General features: G+C 41.2%; 1 protein-coding gene across 1 annotated transcript; it reads left to right on the top strand.

Annotated features, from left to right (window-relative positions):
* The first annotated feature begins 2,316 nt into the window (after nucleotides 1–2,316).
* Nucleotides 2,317–13,836, top strand: si:dkey-43p13.5 (homeobox protein unc-4). Its single transcript, XM_048552654.2, has 3 exons — nucleotides 2,317–2,563; nucleotides 10,932–11,089; nucleotides 12,864–13,836. The coding sequence occupies exons 1-3, from the start codon at nucleotides 2,317–2,319 to the stop codon at nucleotides 13,281–13,283; spliced, it is 825 nt and encodes a 274-aa protein (XP_048408611.1). The 3' UTR covers nucleotides 13,284–13,836.
* Nucleotides 13,837–14,276: the final 440 nt, after the last annotated feature.

Raw genomic sequence — 14,276 nt, 5'->3', positions numbered from 1 at the left:
GAGAAAATCTGCTGCCCTTACTTGGTCTGGCCTAGTTGTGACTCCAGACCAACAGTAATGTGGATTGACTTTTAACTTCCTTCTAAAGTCATGGAGCAAGCCACTTAGCTCAAGAGTGATGGGATGGGTAACAAATCCTGGCCTTGCCTCGCCACATCCCATGAAAGAATTGTAAAAGCCACACCGAGTAGCTAACTTGCTTTCTCAGTAATATTCATGTTGACCATGGGGAGATCTTCATTGCTTTTCTTGGTGTGGTTCCACAGGCATGGTTTATGGAAACAGGAGAATGGCTTCAAAGATCTTAATGAAAGGACAGATCCTGTGACAGTGTAGTGCTCCTCCCACACTGCAAGCCCGCATTTTGTGCTAATGTCTTTAGAGCAGAACTTCAACCCTCAACCTTATGATTCAAAGGTCAAAGCACAAACCACTGGGCTGAGAATTGAAATCTGCTTCTTAAATTTGCCATTGATAAATCTGATGATAGTGAAACAAATCAGGTCCAGGTCGAATAAATCATTCAGTGGCATTAGTTTTGAATTATTGCAACAAAGTGCGAGCACAGATACAATGGACTGAAAGACCTGAGATTCAATGATTGAATCCTTGATAGTTCAAATAAATCCAACATGCATAATCTAACATGGGCTGTATGTCAGTAGATTTGTAATCTGACAACCTGGGTTAATGCTCCGGCACATGTTTTCCAATATCACCATGACAGGCGGCAAATTAAATTTGAATTCAATAAAAGACCTGGAATGAAAACATGATCAATCAACTGCCAGACAACTATTGTGGATTGTTGGAAAAAAAATCTTGTTCATTAATGTTGTTTAAGGAAGAAAAGCTGCCATCCTTACATGATCTGGCCTATATGTGACTCCAAACTCACAGCAATATAGTTGACTCTGAACTGCCCTCTGGGCAATTAGGTGTGGGCAATGAATGCTGGCCTAGCCAGAGATGCCCTCATCCTGCAAAGCAATAAGAAGAGTTACTATACCAAACAGAAAAGGCTGGAAACTCTCACCAGGTCAGACAACAGGCTTCTTCTGGGGTACTGTGTGCAGTTCTGGAACCCTGTTACAGGGAAGATATTATGAAGCTAGAGACTGTTCAGAAGAAATTTACTGGGATTTTGCTGGGAATAGAGGGTGTGAGAGGATGGATAGACTGGGACTTTCTCACTGGAGGTTGAGGAGGTGGCCTGATAGAGGTTTGTAAAATCATGAGGGACACAGATAAGGTAAGTGGCAGGTGTCTTTTCCTCAGGACTGGGGATTTCAAGACCAGGTGGGTATATTTTTAAGGTGAGAGAAGAAAGATTAAAAAAAATGAGGGGTATTTTGTTATTACACAGAGTGGTCAGTGTGTGAAATGAACTTGCAGAGCTGGTGGATGCAGTTACAGTTACAATATATAAAAGACATTTGGATGAGTACATGAATAAGAAATGTTTGGGGGGATATGGGCTAAGCACAGGCGGGTGGGACTAGTCCAGTTTGGGATTATGGTCAGCATGGACTGGTTGGACGGAAGGGTCTGCTTCCGTGTTGTATGATGCTGTAGCATCTGTGGGGAGAGAAAACAAGAGTTAATGTTTGGAGAAAACAAGGTCTAGAGCTGGATGAACACAGCAGGCCAAGCAGCATCAGAGGTGCAGGGAGGCTGACGTTTCGGACCTAGACCCTTCTTCAGAGTAATGTTTGGAGTCTAGTGACCCTCCTTCAGACTTGAGGACAAAAATCTGGCTCCACCAAGTTCGCCCTGGGCAGATTCTATCCTGTATGAGGTCACTTACAGTTTGGAGTGAATTACATGTTTGGAGTGAATTCTTTAGACTGGTTGAGCCTATCTCTGAGCGAGGAGCAGCGCTGAGCTGATAACTAATAGCCCACCGATGGTCTCCCCACTCTGGGATTACTTTGGTTGGAGAAGTGGGGGCAGGGGTGTGTTGGACGGAGAGATGATGTTGCAAGGAAGGTGCAGGGAGAAACCTGTTTACCTTTTGCAATTCACTGGGGCTGGGCAGAGATTGAGCTGTGTGGGTCAGTGCAGAGCAAGCAGATGAAGGCTTCAGCTATTGACAGAGGAACTTAAGCTCGGAGCTGATTGAAGAGCTCACTTTGAAGTCTGTCAGAGGTGCTGAAACTCAGGATGACGTGGTTCAGAGGGAGGGTGTTTTTTTCTTCAGAAGTGAGTTTCAGGTGAGTTTGGACCCCGCCAACTCTCTCTGTGTCTCTCCCTCACAGGTATACACACACACACACACACACACACATTTACTTGGCCTCAAGTGGCATCTCCAGTATGTTCCGTCTCGGCCAGTTCCTGCCCCCGGCACTCGCCACTGGGATCTTCCCCCCTCACACAGGCCACATCTGCCCAGCGTTCTCTGGCCGGATCCCCTCGTCCCCGCTCTCCAGTGTTCTCCTGCCTCCCGCTCCCATCCTCAGCTACGACCTGCTGCAAAGTTACGCTCCCCCGGATCCGTGCAAACAGGCGCTGCTGCTCGCTACACAGGCGGCTGGACTGGCCGGAGTGTCCGAATACTCCGGTAAGACAGAGAGGGGGGAGGGGAGAGTCAGCTTAACTCTGTGTGTGTGTGTGTGTGTGTGTGTGAGAGAGAGAGAGAGAGACTGTGTAAGAGAAGGAGGAGCAGGAAACTGTCATTCAGCCCCTCGTGTCTGTCCGCAATGCAGCCAGATCAGTAGCAGGTTTGAACTGTATCCTGACTCGATTTACCTGCGTTCACCCCATAATAGCCCCGACTGGGCCGGTAAGAGAGAGAGAGAGTTGTGTGGGCGAGAAGCGGAGAGAACGTGAGGTAGACACAATGGGAAACAAGCTAATGGATAAAAGTGACGAAAGCAACGATAGGGAATCAGTGAGCGAATCCAAAAGGAATTGCAGGATGTCTTTTTGGAGGAAGAATATAAGGGAAAAGTAGAGATGGCCCATGCAACAGGCTGACATGAAGAGCTGAGATAAAGAAAGTCTGAGAGAACCCCAAAAAGAGATGATTACGCACACTAAAACAACCGGCAGAGGGGAGTCAACAGGGAGGGGAGCGGGGGGAGTGATCGGGCAGTGAGTGAGAGGAAAGTGGAGGCTGAAGACCCGAGGAGAGCAAGAAGAGTAACTAAAGACTTCGTAAGAGATGGAAGATTCAATAAAGAAAGGAACGAAAACAACAAAGCGACTTTCGTGGGATTCAGAAAGATATTTTCACCTAAAAACGCGGGCTTTTATGTGCGAGACCCTGGACGTGTTAGTTTATCTGTTTATAATAAACAACCTCAGTTTGTTTGTCTCTCTGTGTGTGCTGGAACATTCTTGCTGAAACGTGTAGGTTTACCCTCTAGCTTAGTTAACTGATTGATCCAGCCCTAGTTTAGGAAAGTTTCATTACTTGGCTAGTGGATGTAAAAGTTGAGAGATACAAAACTATCTTCAACGGCCCCACGTCTGCTCCATTCTAACACCGATTATTCTATCTCGTGTTCGTATGCGTTGCCTGAAAGTTTATTAAAAGATAGTAAAATGTATCCAGGGCTCTGCTGCAATCACTGGAAGAAATCAATCAATTAAAGTCAGCTTCTGATTAACTTGCCTATACATCAAATCTGCAAGAGTTACATTGATGTAATCACTTCATGGCATTAAATGTAACAACGTTTAATTTATATTTACTTATTTGTCTAGCAGAAGTTTTCTGTGTTATTTTCTGTTCTATATTTGTTTTATATTCGAGTTTTTATTCCCCAGTAATAATCTTTCTTCAATTTAATTAACTCCAATGCAGATTTGGTCTTTTTTATGCATTAATCTGCATGTTTTATCTTATATTTTGCTTTTGCTGTTTTAAATTTGATTTCTTCCTTGCGCCTTTTATTTGCTTCAGAATTGATTACTGCATGATGTGTTTGATCTATTTTAGATTTTATTTCTTATCTGTCTGTGTCATGTTTTGGTGTCCATGAATGGTTGTTCCACCAATTTTAGAGTTCATTTACTGCTGTGCATCTGACTTGTTCTGCATCTTTATTAGTTTCTTTCTGAATGTATTTTTTTCAGTGTGTTGCTGGTGTCATGTGCTTTCAATGTTCTGAAATATTGCTCAGTGTGGTTTATCCTTTTTAGGTTATTGTTTTGTGATTTCTGTACTTGTCATATTTCTTTGTTAATTCTGCCTGGCTTATTTGTATGAGATTTCATTTATAATGACTCTTTTGTGTTTATCTGTTATCTCACTTCTTCAGTTTCTTTGGTATTTCATTACTTATGTTTCATTTGTTGCTAGTTCTGTTGTCTATTATGCTGCTCACATTGTGCATTTTCGTAGTTTTGTTTGTTAATCTCTGTAAACTATATCTCACACTGTACATTTTATCATTTTATTTAATATCTTTCCAGTGGATTATACCTGTCCTCAAAAATCATTGATTATTCTCCAGGTAGTAGCCATTGTATATTTTATTGTTTGACCAGTCTAGTGGGGGTAAGATTCATCTTCAAAGGTAGCTCAGTTGGTAGATGATAGGGAATTCCACTTTACATCCTGTCTTATTTTCTTTTCTGTTGACTTCAATAGAAAATAAAATTATATGGCTGTAAATGGGGCTATCCATTTAATATACACTTGCTGTGCTACCTCTCAGGATGGATTTCATGTCCAACGTGTTTTATGCACTACTTGTTCTGTGCAAGTTAAGCAGTTGTAGAAGTCATTTCTTGTTGTGTGATTTATATCTTTTCTATTTAATTTCATGTTCTGTTTTATATCCCTTCTGTTTTATGTCAATGGCATTTTGCTTTCTTTTTGTCTGTTTTCTCTTCAATGCCTTGATCCAAATATTTTACACATTCCCTATTTGTTTGATTTGCATTGTTTAATATTTGGCAATATGTTTGTGGTTTATTTCTTGCTCTGCTCATTTTACCTGCAGTACCTTCCTGCTCTGTTCTTTATCCATTATATATTGCTTTTACTCCTCTATTATTATTTGTTATAAATTTTGTTTCTTGCTTTTTATATTTTCGTATGTATTTTATGTGAAACAATTTTATAGGCAGTCTACTGCACTGAGCATTTCATCTGTCATGTATTTCATTTCCAACAGTGAGTGTTTTATAAGTCTGTCTTATTTCTTCCACTGTACTGATATCTGATTCACACTTCACATTTTAACTGTGTTGTATTTTGTTTCTCACTCTACTCATCTTAACTTCAGCAACCTATAGTGCATGAATCCTGTTGTAATTATTGGTAGTGTGCTCTTTCTTCTATGTGCTTTATCTGTTTTATGTTTTATTTCTTGCTGGGAATAATTCATCTATAGTTATTTATTAGTTGTTTTGTCTCATTGGTTCATATGTCTTGTTATCCCAAGTTTAAATGTTCCCTGTACAGAGTAAAATGTTTCCTCATCTTTTATTTGTTTGTTTCCTGTTTTATTGGTCTTACATTTGACTTTATTCTCTGTTACTTTACCCATTTTATGTGTTTGGTCTTGATTTTTGTGTTTTATTGACTTTATAGTCTACTTCTTGATTTCTGTAGTAGAGCTGTTGCATATTTGATTTCTTGCCCTATAAGATTTATGTGTTGCGTTGTACTCTATTTTAGCCATTAGCTATTTTTTAAACCAGTCATATTTTCCCTCTTGATTATCATGCATTATAGTTTCTTTATTGCTAAGTTTTGATCCCTGTGTTTCTTACACAGTAAACCACATATTTCAAAAGCTAAGGGACAAATTTCAACAAAACCTGATACACAGATAGGCTGTGCCCCAAGAAAAAGTGATTAGTTTTTGACAAAGATGCAGATCTGGATTCTGAAATTGTTTAAAATAAATGTGAGAGACAGCATTTTGGAAAGGCAAATCAGAGCAGGTCTTATACATTTAATGGTAGGGTCGTGGGGAGTGTTGCTGAACAAAGAGATTTTAAGTCCAGATTGGAAGTTCCTTGAAAGTGGAGTCTGAGGTAGACAGGATAGTGAGGAAGGTGTTTGGTATGCTTGCCTTTATTGATCAGTGCATTGAGTATAGGAGTTGGGAGGTCATGTTGTGGACGTTGGTTAGGCCATTTTTGGAATACTGTGTTAAGTTCTAGTCTCCCTGCTGTAGGAAGGATATTGTGAAACTTGAAAGGGTTCAGAAAAGACTTACCAGGATGTTGCCACAGTCAGAGGGCTTGAGCTTTGGGAGAGGCTGGGTAGTCTGGGGCTACTTTCTCTAGAGTTTCAGGGGCTGAGAGGTGACCTTACAGAAGTTTATAAAATCAAAAGGGGCATAGAGCGGGTGAATAGCCAAGGTCTTTTCCTCAGAGTGTGTGAGTCCAAAGCTAGAAGGCATAGGTTTAAGGTGTGAGGGAAATATTTAAAAGGGACACAAGGGGCAACTTTTTCACACAGAGGGTGACGCACGTATGGAATGAGTGGAAGTGGTGGAGGCTGGTACAATTGCAATATTTAAAAGGCATGTGGATGGGTATATGAATAGGAAGGGTTTAGAGGGATATGTGCCAAATGCTGGCAAATGTGACGAGATTAATTTAGGATATCTGGTTGGCTTGGATGAGTTGGACTGAAAGGGCTGATTCCACATTGTACAGCTCTATGATTGTAATAGAAATAATTTACATTAAAATGGCCCCAAATCTGTCCAGACCCCATAATCTCATTTTCAGCCAGACCGTAGTTCATTGATAGCTCTTGTAGTTCATTGATAGTTCTTGTGTTGGTTTGGCTTCTATGGGAACTATCCTTAGTTTCATTGGTAAGTGTCTCCTGAAAGGTATCACCATCTAGGTCCTTAGACGGAAGGCCTTGAATTCAGAGAGGCACCAATTCAATCTGCAAAACCTATGGTAGATTTGAGTGACGCAGCATGATGGATTTATGGCAGTTTCTGGGAAATCTTGTTCACACATCACAATAAACATACAAGGTCAAGAACTTAAAATTACGGGAATGGTTTCCCTTCTGGTTGATAAATATTTCAGGATTATATGTTAGAGCCTTGATTGCCATAAAGAAACAGTCTATAATTCTCTGCAGCAAAGGCAAGAGCTCTGTATCTGGTTGGCCTTATCGGTGCCAGAGTGCATAGATTGTGCAGCTTTGGTAAAAATGGCATCTACTATTTAGAAGGCTGACTTATGGATGGCAAAGTACAAGATCTTGTAAATATCCCACCAGATGCCTGAAAGGAGTCAGAGGTAAAGAAATTCGGGACCTTAATAGTCACTGGCAGTTTGTTTATGTTCTTCCATTATTTATAAAAAGAGTTTTGAAGTCATTGTAGCAAAGTTAAAAATGCGTCAGACCAAGCTGACCCAAACAGAATATGACAGTGGCCATATAATTTGCTTTTGGGATCTTGATGAGGAAATAAAGTTAGCCAGGAGACCAAGGAGAACTCCTATGCTTTTCTTGGAAATAGTGCCACTGAATTTTTAAAATTTGATAGGGCAGAGAGGGCCTCAGTTTAGTATCTTTGACAATGTAGAATTCCATCAGTATTGACTGGATCACATCAACCTTGATTTTTTGCACTCATCTCCTAGAGTGGGACTCAAACTCACAACCCCTCACACAGCAAAAAGGCTACCATTTCTCCATACCAGGCACCTTGCTATTTAACTAACTGCTGCCAGAGAGGGGTCCAGTGTTTTCATGTAGGGCTACACTTCAATTTTTCTCTCATTCAGTGATTTGTGAATAGACTACAGAAAGATAGGGTTTGCTACAGCATTAAACATGAATTTCGGAACAAAAACATTCCAAAGCAAGACCAAAACCCATATTTCAGTCTTGAATATACATAATGATCAGCATTGACAGCCCTCTTCAGTAAAGAATTCCACCAATTCCCTACCCTCGAAGAAAATAAATTCCTGTAAATTAATGCTCTATCTTTGTCCTACACCCTCATTATCTGCTGATTTATTTTGCGTCTCACCATGTAGCTATTGTTATGGATCCTATAGACGACTCCTAATAGTGTCTTCTCTCCCCTTTGTTATTTCTTACCTCCACCCATGTAGATTCTGTGTCTTCCAATCCAAGATCATTTCTTGCTATCATACTTATTCCATCCTGTACCAACAATAATACCCCACTTTCCTGCCCCCCCCGCATCTTTTTGTAAAGTCACACACTCCTGACTATTTAGCTTCCAGCTTTGATCATATCTCTGTAATGGCTGTAAGATCATACCCATTAACTTGTATATGTGCAAAGTTAATTAATTTATTTTGTTATGATTACTCTGTACATTCAGTTAGAGAGCCATTAATTTTCCCTTTTCATTGTTTTTTTTTCCTATTCTGACCCTAATTACTGCTGGGTTTTTTTTCATTGTACTCTGTCCCTTTCAGTCCCCCTCTGGATATCATTATCCAAATAGCTGTCCTCTCTACAGCCCTAGTTATTTGATACTCCAGGACACCAGTCTTGGCATAGTTCATTGAAAGCCCATCCCACTGGAATGGCTCCCTTATACTCCAGTACTGATGTCAGTGCCCTATGAACTGAAACCCATTCTAACCACACCATTCTTTGAGCCACGTATTTAACTCCTTGATTTTATGCCAGATGCCTCTGTCTCAGGTCATAATCCACAAATTATTTCTTTGGAGATTCTGCTTTTTGATTTAGCTTCCAACCATTTAAAATCTTCCAGCAGAACCTCCTTTCTAGTCCTGTTGTTGGTACCAACGCGAACGGTGACAAGTGGATCACTCCCCTCCCTCTCTAATTTCTTCTCCAACACTTAACCCTGGCACTGGGCAGGCGACTTAGCCTTCAAGACTCCTGCTCACGACTGCAGAGTACCGTGTCTATTTTTTCAATTATACTCTCCCGCACCACTATTTCATGCCCCCACTTGAATGGTTCCTTACAATCAAATTGCCGCGGTCAGTTTACTCATCCTCATTGGAGAATTATTGGAAGTACCTCTGCAATTTTCATTCTTAGTATTCATCAGTATCCTTGGCTACATCTTTGCACCTGGTTCTTTATCAACTTTTAAGTCCACACAGACAGTCTGCTGTCTCATTCTCATTAATCATGTACCCGTTCATATATTAATTACTTTCTCTTTCACAATGACCTGGGTAGTGTCTTCCACTTTATTAAAGATAAATGCAAAGTATTCATTTAATATCTCAGCTGTGCCCCTTGCCTTTGTGCGAAAAAACCTTTTTAGTCTCTAATCAACCCAGTTCTCTTTTTACTGCTTTTTTTTGCCTAGACTTTTATGTTAACTACCGTTCTCTTTCCATACCCTCTCTTTTCTTCTTTTGTTTGCTTTTTCGCTTTGCTTCTGTACATTCTATAATCAGCCTGGTTCTCTGTTGTATTATCCACCCAACTAGTATGTGTTGTGTTTTCTTCCTCATCATAGTTTCTACCTCTTTCATCATCAAGATAGTCTTGATTTCTTTGTTCTACCTTTCTGCTTGGTGGTAATTTACTTCGTATCCAAACTATCTCTACTTTGAAGTTAGCCCATTGTTCAGGTCTGGTTCTTCCTGATCACCTTCAGTTCTGATTTATCTGGGTCTGATACACATCTTGACTGCAGGAAAGCCAACTTCAATGGATCTGAAAGTTAACTTTCCCACTGTTAATTATTCTTTCGTTTGATCCTTCCTTGTTCCTTTCTAAAGTCAATATAAGTCTTTACATTAATCAATGTCTCTGAACTGTTCGCCAGTTGATATTTGATTGACTTGGCCCATATGCCAGGCCTAGCAATACCATCTTTCTTGCTGGGTGAGTAGAAATTGTAGAAACTTTTCCTGAGCATAATTTAGGAACTCCCTTCATCCCATCAACATTCGGAAATTTAGCTCCACTGCATCCACCTGTACTCCATCCCTCCATTCCACCAAATCTGTTTTATTTGTTACATGACTGTAACTTCAATGATTTACTTGATGCTTTGAGTATGTTGTGAGCTTTATTTATTAATTTTAATCGCTCTGGTGATATTCTATGTGGTGTGTTTAACTTTTTTATGATTCCCATCTATTTAGCCTATTTATGTTTATCCTTTCTCTATCCTTTTGTTTTATTGATTGAGCTGCATGTTTTAGCTGTCTTACATTTTATTTTTTATTCTGTGGTGCCTGTGTAATTTCTTGTTCCAAGCATTCAATTTATTTTCTTACGTGAATTATCTGTTTTATGTTTATTTTCTGTTTCTGTGCATTTTATATTTAATTCCTTGGTCAGAATATTTGATCAGTTTTATTATTTATTGATGTCTGTGTGTTTTAGCTGTTTTGATTTAATAATCATTCTTTGCATTTTTTTGTGTTTAATATTTTAGTTTTTGCACCATGTTTGATCTATGTTATATTTTGTTCTTTGATTTGTACATTTAAAAAAATATGTTTTACATGTTGTCTTGAGTTCTGTGCAATTCAATTTTAGATTTTATCACTTGTTTTTGGCACTGTTGAGTTGATGATGAAGGGTCTAGGCCCAAAACGTCAGCTTTTGTGCTCCTGAGATGCTGCTTGGCCTGCTGTGTTCATCCAGCCTCACATTTTATTATCTTGCAGTTTATAGTTAATTGAGTGACTTTGATGCAATAAGGAATGAATGCTATGTTATCAAAGATGCTGTGTTCAGCTGCAGATGTTAAACTGTCTGCTAATCCAAGGGAACAGAAAAGATCCCCCCGATACCATCTGAAAGCGTCTTTGCCCCATATCAACAGCCCAGAAAATACATCAGCTTCATTTTTTAAGGCACTTTCTTGTATTCATGATTATTTATAGTGGACAGTGTCAACAATGGTGATATTTCAAATGTTATTAATTCATTGTGACAGTGCATTTGGGTCAGCCTGACGATTTGGGCAGAAACAATTTCCTTTTGTGATTTTTATTTTGCTATGAAGATGATTCAAAGCCAGTGAAGCAGCGGCGAGCGCGAGCTAACTACAGCAGCTGGCAGCTGGAAGAGCTGGAGAGAGCATTCAAGACAACTCAGTATCCAGACATTTTCATGAGGGAGGCCCTGGCACTCAGATTAGATCTCATCGAGGCCAGAGTTCAGGTACAGCTTCCAGAAACATTTAACCCCACAAGTGTAGAATGACAGCATCAACAGAGTGCAGGAGCGAGAGGTGAAAGCTTCTGAGCAATGGGGAGGCCAGAGTTCAAAAGAATAGGAACATCAGAACATGTGTGAGCAAGCAATGGAGAATGAGCGTGAGAGGAAGAGAGAGAGATAAAGGTGGGGCGAGGGATGAGGAACAGTGCAGGAGAGGAGGAGGGAATGGAAGGAGAAGTGCAGGAGATGGGAAGGATCTGTGTGCGAGGATAGGTAAGTATAGATACAATGAGGGAAATGTAGGGTGGGGGAGCACAGGGAGAGGAGGGGACTGGAGTGAAGGGGAAGGAGTGTGGGTTGGAATGGTGTGCAGGGTGGGGGAGGAGATAAGGAGTATGGAGTGACGGGAGATGGAGGGAGTGATGGCAAGTGGAGGAAGTGCAGTGGAGGAGAATGGAGTGAGGGGAAGTGTGGGAACGGATTGGATTCAAGGCGGGGGGAGAGACTGTGGTGGGGAGGGGTGGGGCAAGGGTTAAGTGGGGGTCCTGAGGGGGTGGCGATGAACCGAGGAGGAGAGATCAGGGGTTGTGGTTTGGAGAATATGGAAGCAGGAAAATGCTTACGGGACAATGGAAATTTCTTGATGCAGAAGTGTGAGGACGATGAGGCTGGGAAAATACTGAAGCGTTAGATTATTGTTAATACTGTTGAAGGTTGCTGTGTTTTAGGATGTTGTGCAGTTTATAAACAGCACACTTACCAGCTCACAAACTGCACCTGCTGAATTCTATCCTTCATTCTAATAGTTCTTAAATTACAGTTTCATTCAATGTTTTGACACTTCATGACAACGTACTTTTTTTTTCTTTCATAAATTACTGTTGGATCTTTCTGAGGCAATAATGCTAAACAGGATAATATTAAACAGGGTAATATTAACATGAGATTGTGATTTGACAAGCTTTACCCAATTCACCACCCCTGCACACCCCCACACCTCTCCTTCCCCGCATTCAGCCTAGCTGTCTCCCACCACCTCAGTCTTCGCCTCTCCTATCCTCTCCCCACACAACCCATTCCCCATATTCAGCCTAGTCCTCCACCCGCAACTCCCCCACCTCCCTGTCTACCTATCCTGCCCCCTCCCACTCCCACATTCAGCCTCGCTCTCTCCCACCACCTCAGTCTTCGCCTCTCCTATCCTCTCCCCGCACAACCCATTCCCCACATTCAGCCTAGACCTCTCGCACCATCTCCATCTCCACCTCTCTTGCCCTCCCCTCCCCCGCAATTCAGCCAGACCCTCTCTCCCACCTCATCCTCCCCTCTCTACTAGTTCTTCAAAATAACGATGAGAAAATGATCTGGTTCATTAATATTGATTCAGGAATTTACATTGAGAGATCCACCTCCGTCTCAGTCTACATTGAAACAATAAGGGATGTTTTACAGTCAGATTGGCCCTTAGCCCAAGTGACTGTGCAGTACTCTCTCAGTGCTGAACTCAAGAACAATATAAGTTGGCAACGTTTACCTTTATGCCCAGTTTAATGATCAGCAAATTGACTGAGGGCTTCATTCCACAGATAAGTGTAGAGCTGGATGAACACAGCAGGCGAAGCAGCATTTGCATTTCTGATGAAGGGTCTAGGCCCAAAATGCCAGCTTTCGTGCTCCTAAGATGCTGCTTGGCCTGCTATGTTCATCCAGCTCTATACCTTGTTTTCTCAGATTCTCCAGCATCTGCAGTTCTTATTATCTCTGCTTCATTCCACAGGTTTGGTTCCAGAATCGCCGTGCTAAAATGAGGAGACAGTTGAAAATCCAGGGCAAATCTCGGGAGAAGAGCAGCGACCAGGATCCCAGCAGCTGTCCTGTTCAGGTGGAGAAATGTGACCGATCGGAGATCAAAGCCGACATCCACAAGATGGAGAAAGCCAGCTACCCCTGGCCAGGATCACAAGCTGACTGTAGGGAGGTCACGGTCACTGCTCCTTTCCACACAGTGTTCCGGGGAATCAGAGATAGTTCCAGCCCCAATCCTAGTCCGGAGCAGATCCGCAGCTGCAGCATTGCCACACTTCGAGCGAAGGCCAGGGAACATGAGGCTGAGATACACAGTGGGGCGGCTAAACCTCTGTCTGTCTCTCAGTCCTCTTCTCCAGAGATCCAGGGAGCCAATGATGAGGCCATATAGTACAGTCTGTAACAGAGTTGGGGGTACTGGAAAGTACTGAGCTCCTTTATCATACACAAAAGGGTTACGCACTCAACAATTGGCACCCACAGAGAGGACCTGTAAAGCAGAGAAAGTTGGAGATTGTGTAACTAACAGATTAATTGACTCAGAGACACAGGCTCTTTAATACAGGGAGTATACGACACAGCGATTGTAACATATTGAGAGGCTGTATACGTAGATACTGTTTAATACAAAGGGTTTAACAAGAGAGAAATGGTATCATGGAGTTTGTATAACACATTGAAACTGTTTAAAATGCAAAGACTACATAACACACAAAGAGACTGCATGACATGGACAGTAGCTTAATAGCTGTTCAAGAAGCTGTTTAACTGTACATCACAGAGAGGTTAAACAGGGACAGTACAAGACCCAGAGACTGAAGTACAGTCTGTCACGCATATAAATTAGGAGACTGTAACAAATGGAGACTGTGTAACAAAGAGAGACAGACAATGTAACAGCTACTTAAGTTTTAAATATTTACTGAGTAGATCCGTAGCAGTACAAATGATGTTACTGAAGGAGGAATAATACATGGGCTGTAATCTGATAATGAAGAAGACATTAAGCATGTGTTTATGATTCTTAGCATGTCATAATGTTAAGGACACTGATGGCAAAACTTCAAAAATAAACATCAAGTAATGTTCACTTGTGGGTAACAGGAGCACACTGTCTGAGAGCTGTGGTACAGTTTACAGCCCTGGGTTCAGCTGTTGATCTGTGGCCAAAGGCATCTTTTCTTTCAAAAACATCACACACATTAGATGCTTAGATGAAATTTCTTTGCTTCATGGTTCAATCAAAGGTGAGATGACTGGACTGTCCTCACCCAGAATATGTGGAATTAGATGTCGAATAAAACATGACCTGCAGAATAAAATAGATGCAAAGAGTCCATAGTCCACAAGGAATGAGGTTTAGTTACTCAGTAAAGTCCTTTAG

This window comes from Stegostoma tigrinum, chromosome 23 (genome assembly GCF_030684315.1).
Source record: "Stegostoma tigrinum isolate sSteTig4 chromosome 23, sSteTig4.hap1, whole genome shotgun sequence".
Lineage (NCBI taxonomy): Eukaryota > Metazoa > Chordata > Chondrichthyes > Orectolobiformes > Stegostomatidae > Stegostoma > Stegostoma tigrinum.
This window is presented reverse-complemented; position numbering and strand designations above follow the sequence as displayed.

Excerpts from the sequence above, each read along its gene's own strand:
- si:dkey-43p13.5 (XM_048552654.2), top strand. The coding sequence starts at position 2,317 with ATGTTCCGTCTCGGCCAGTTCCTGCCCCCGGCACTCGCCACTGGGATC. Across the intron at positions 2,564-10,931 it reads CGGAGTGTCCGAATACTCCG|ATGATTCAAAGCCAGTGAAG; the intron begins GTAAGACAGAGA and ends TTTGCTATGAAG. Across the intron at positions 11,090-12,863 it reads TCATCGAGGCCAGAGTTCAG|GTTTGGTTCCAGAATCGCCG; the intron begins GTACAGCTTCCA and ends TTCATTCCACAG.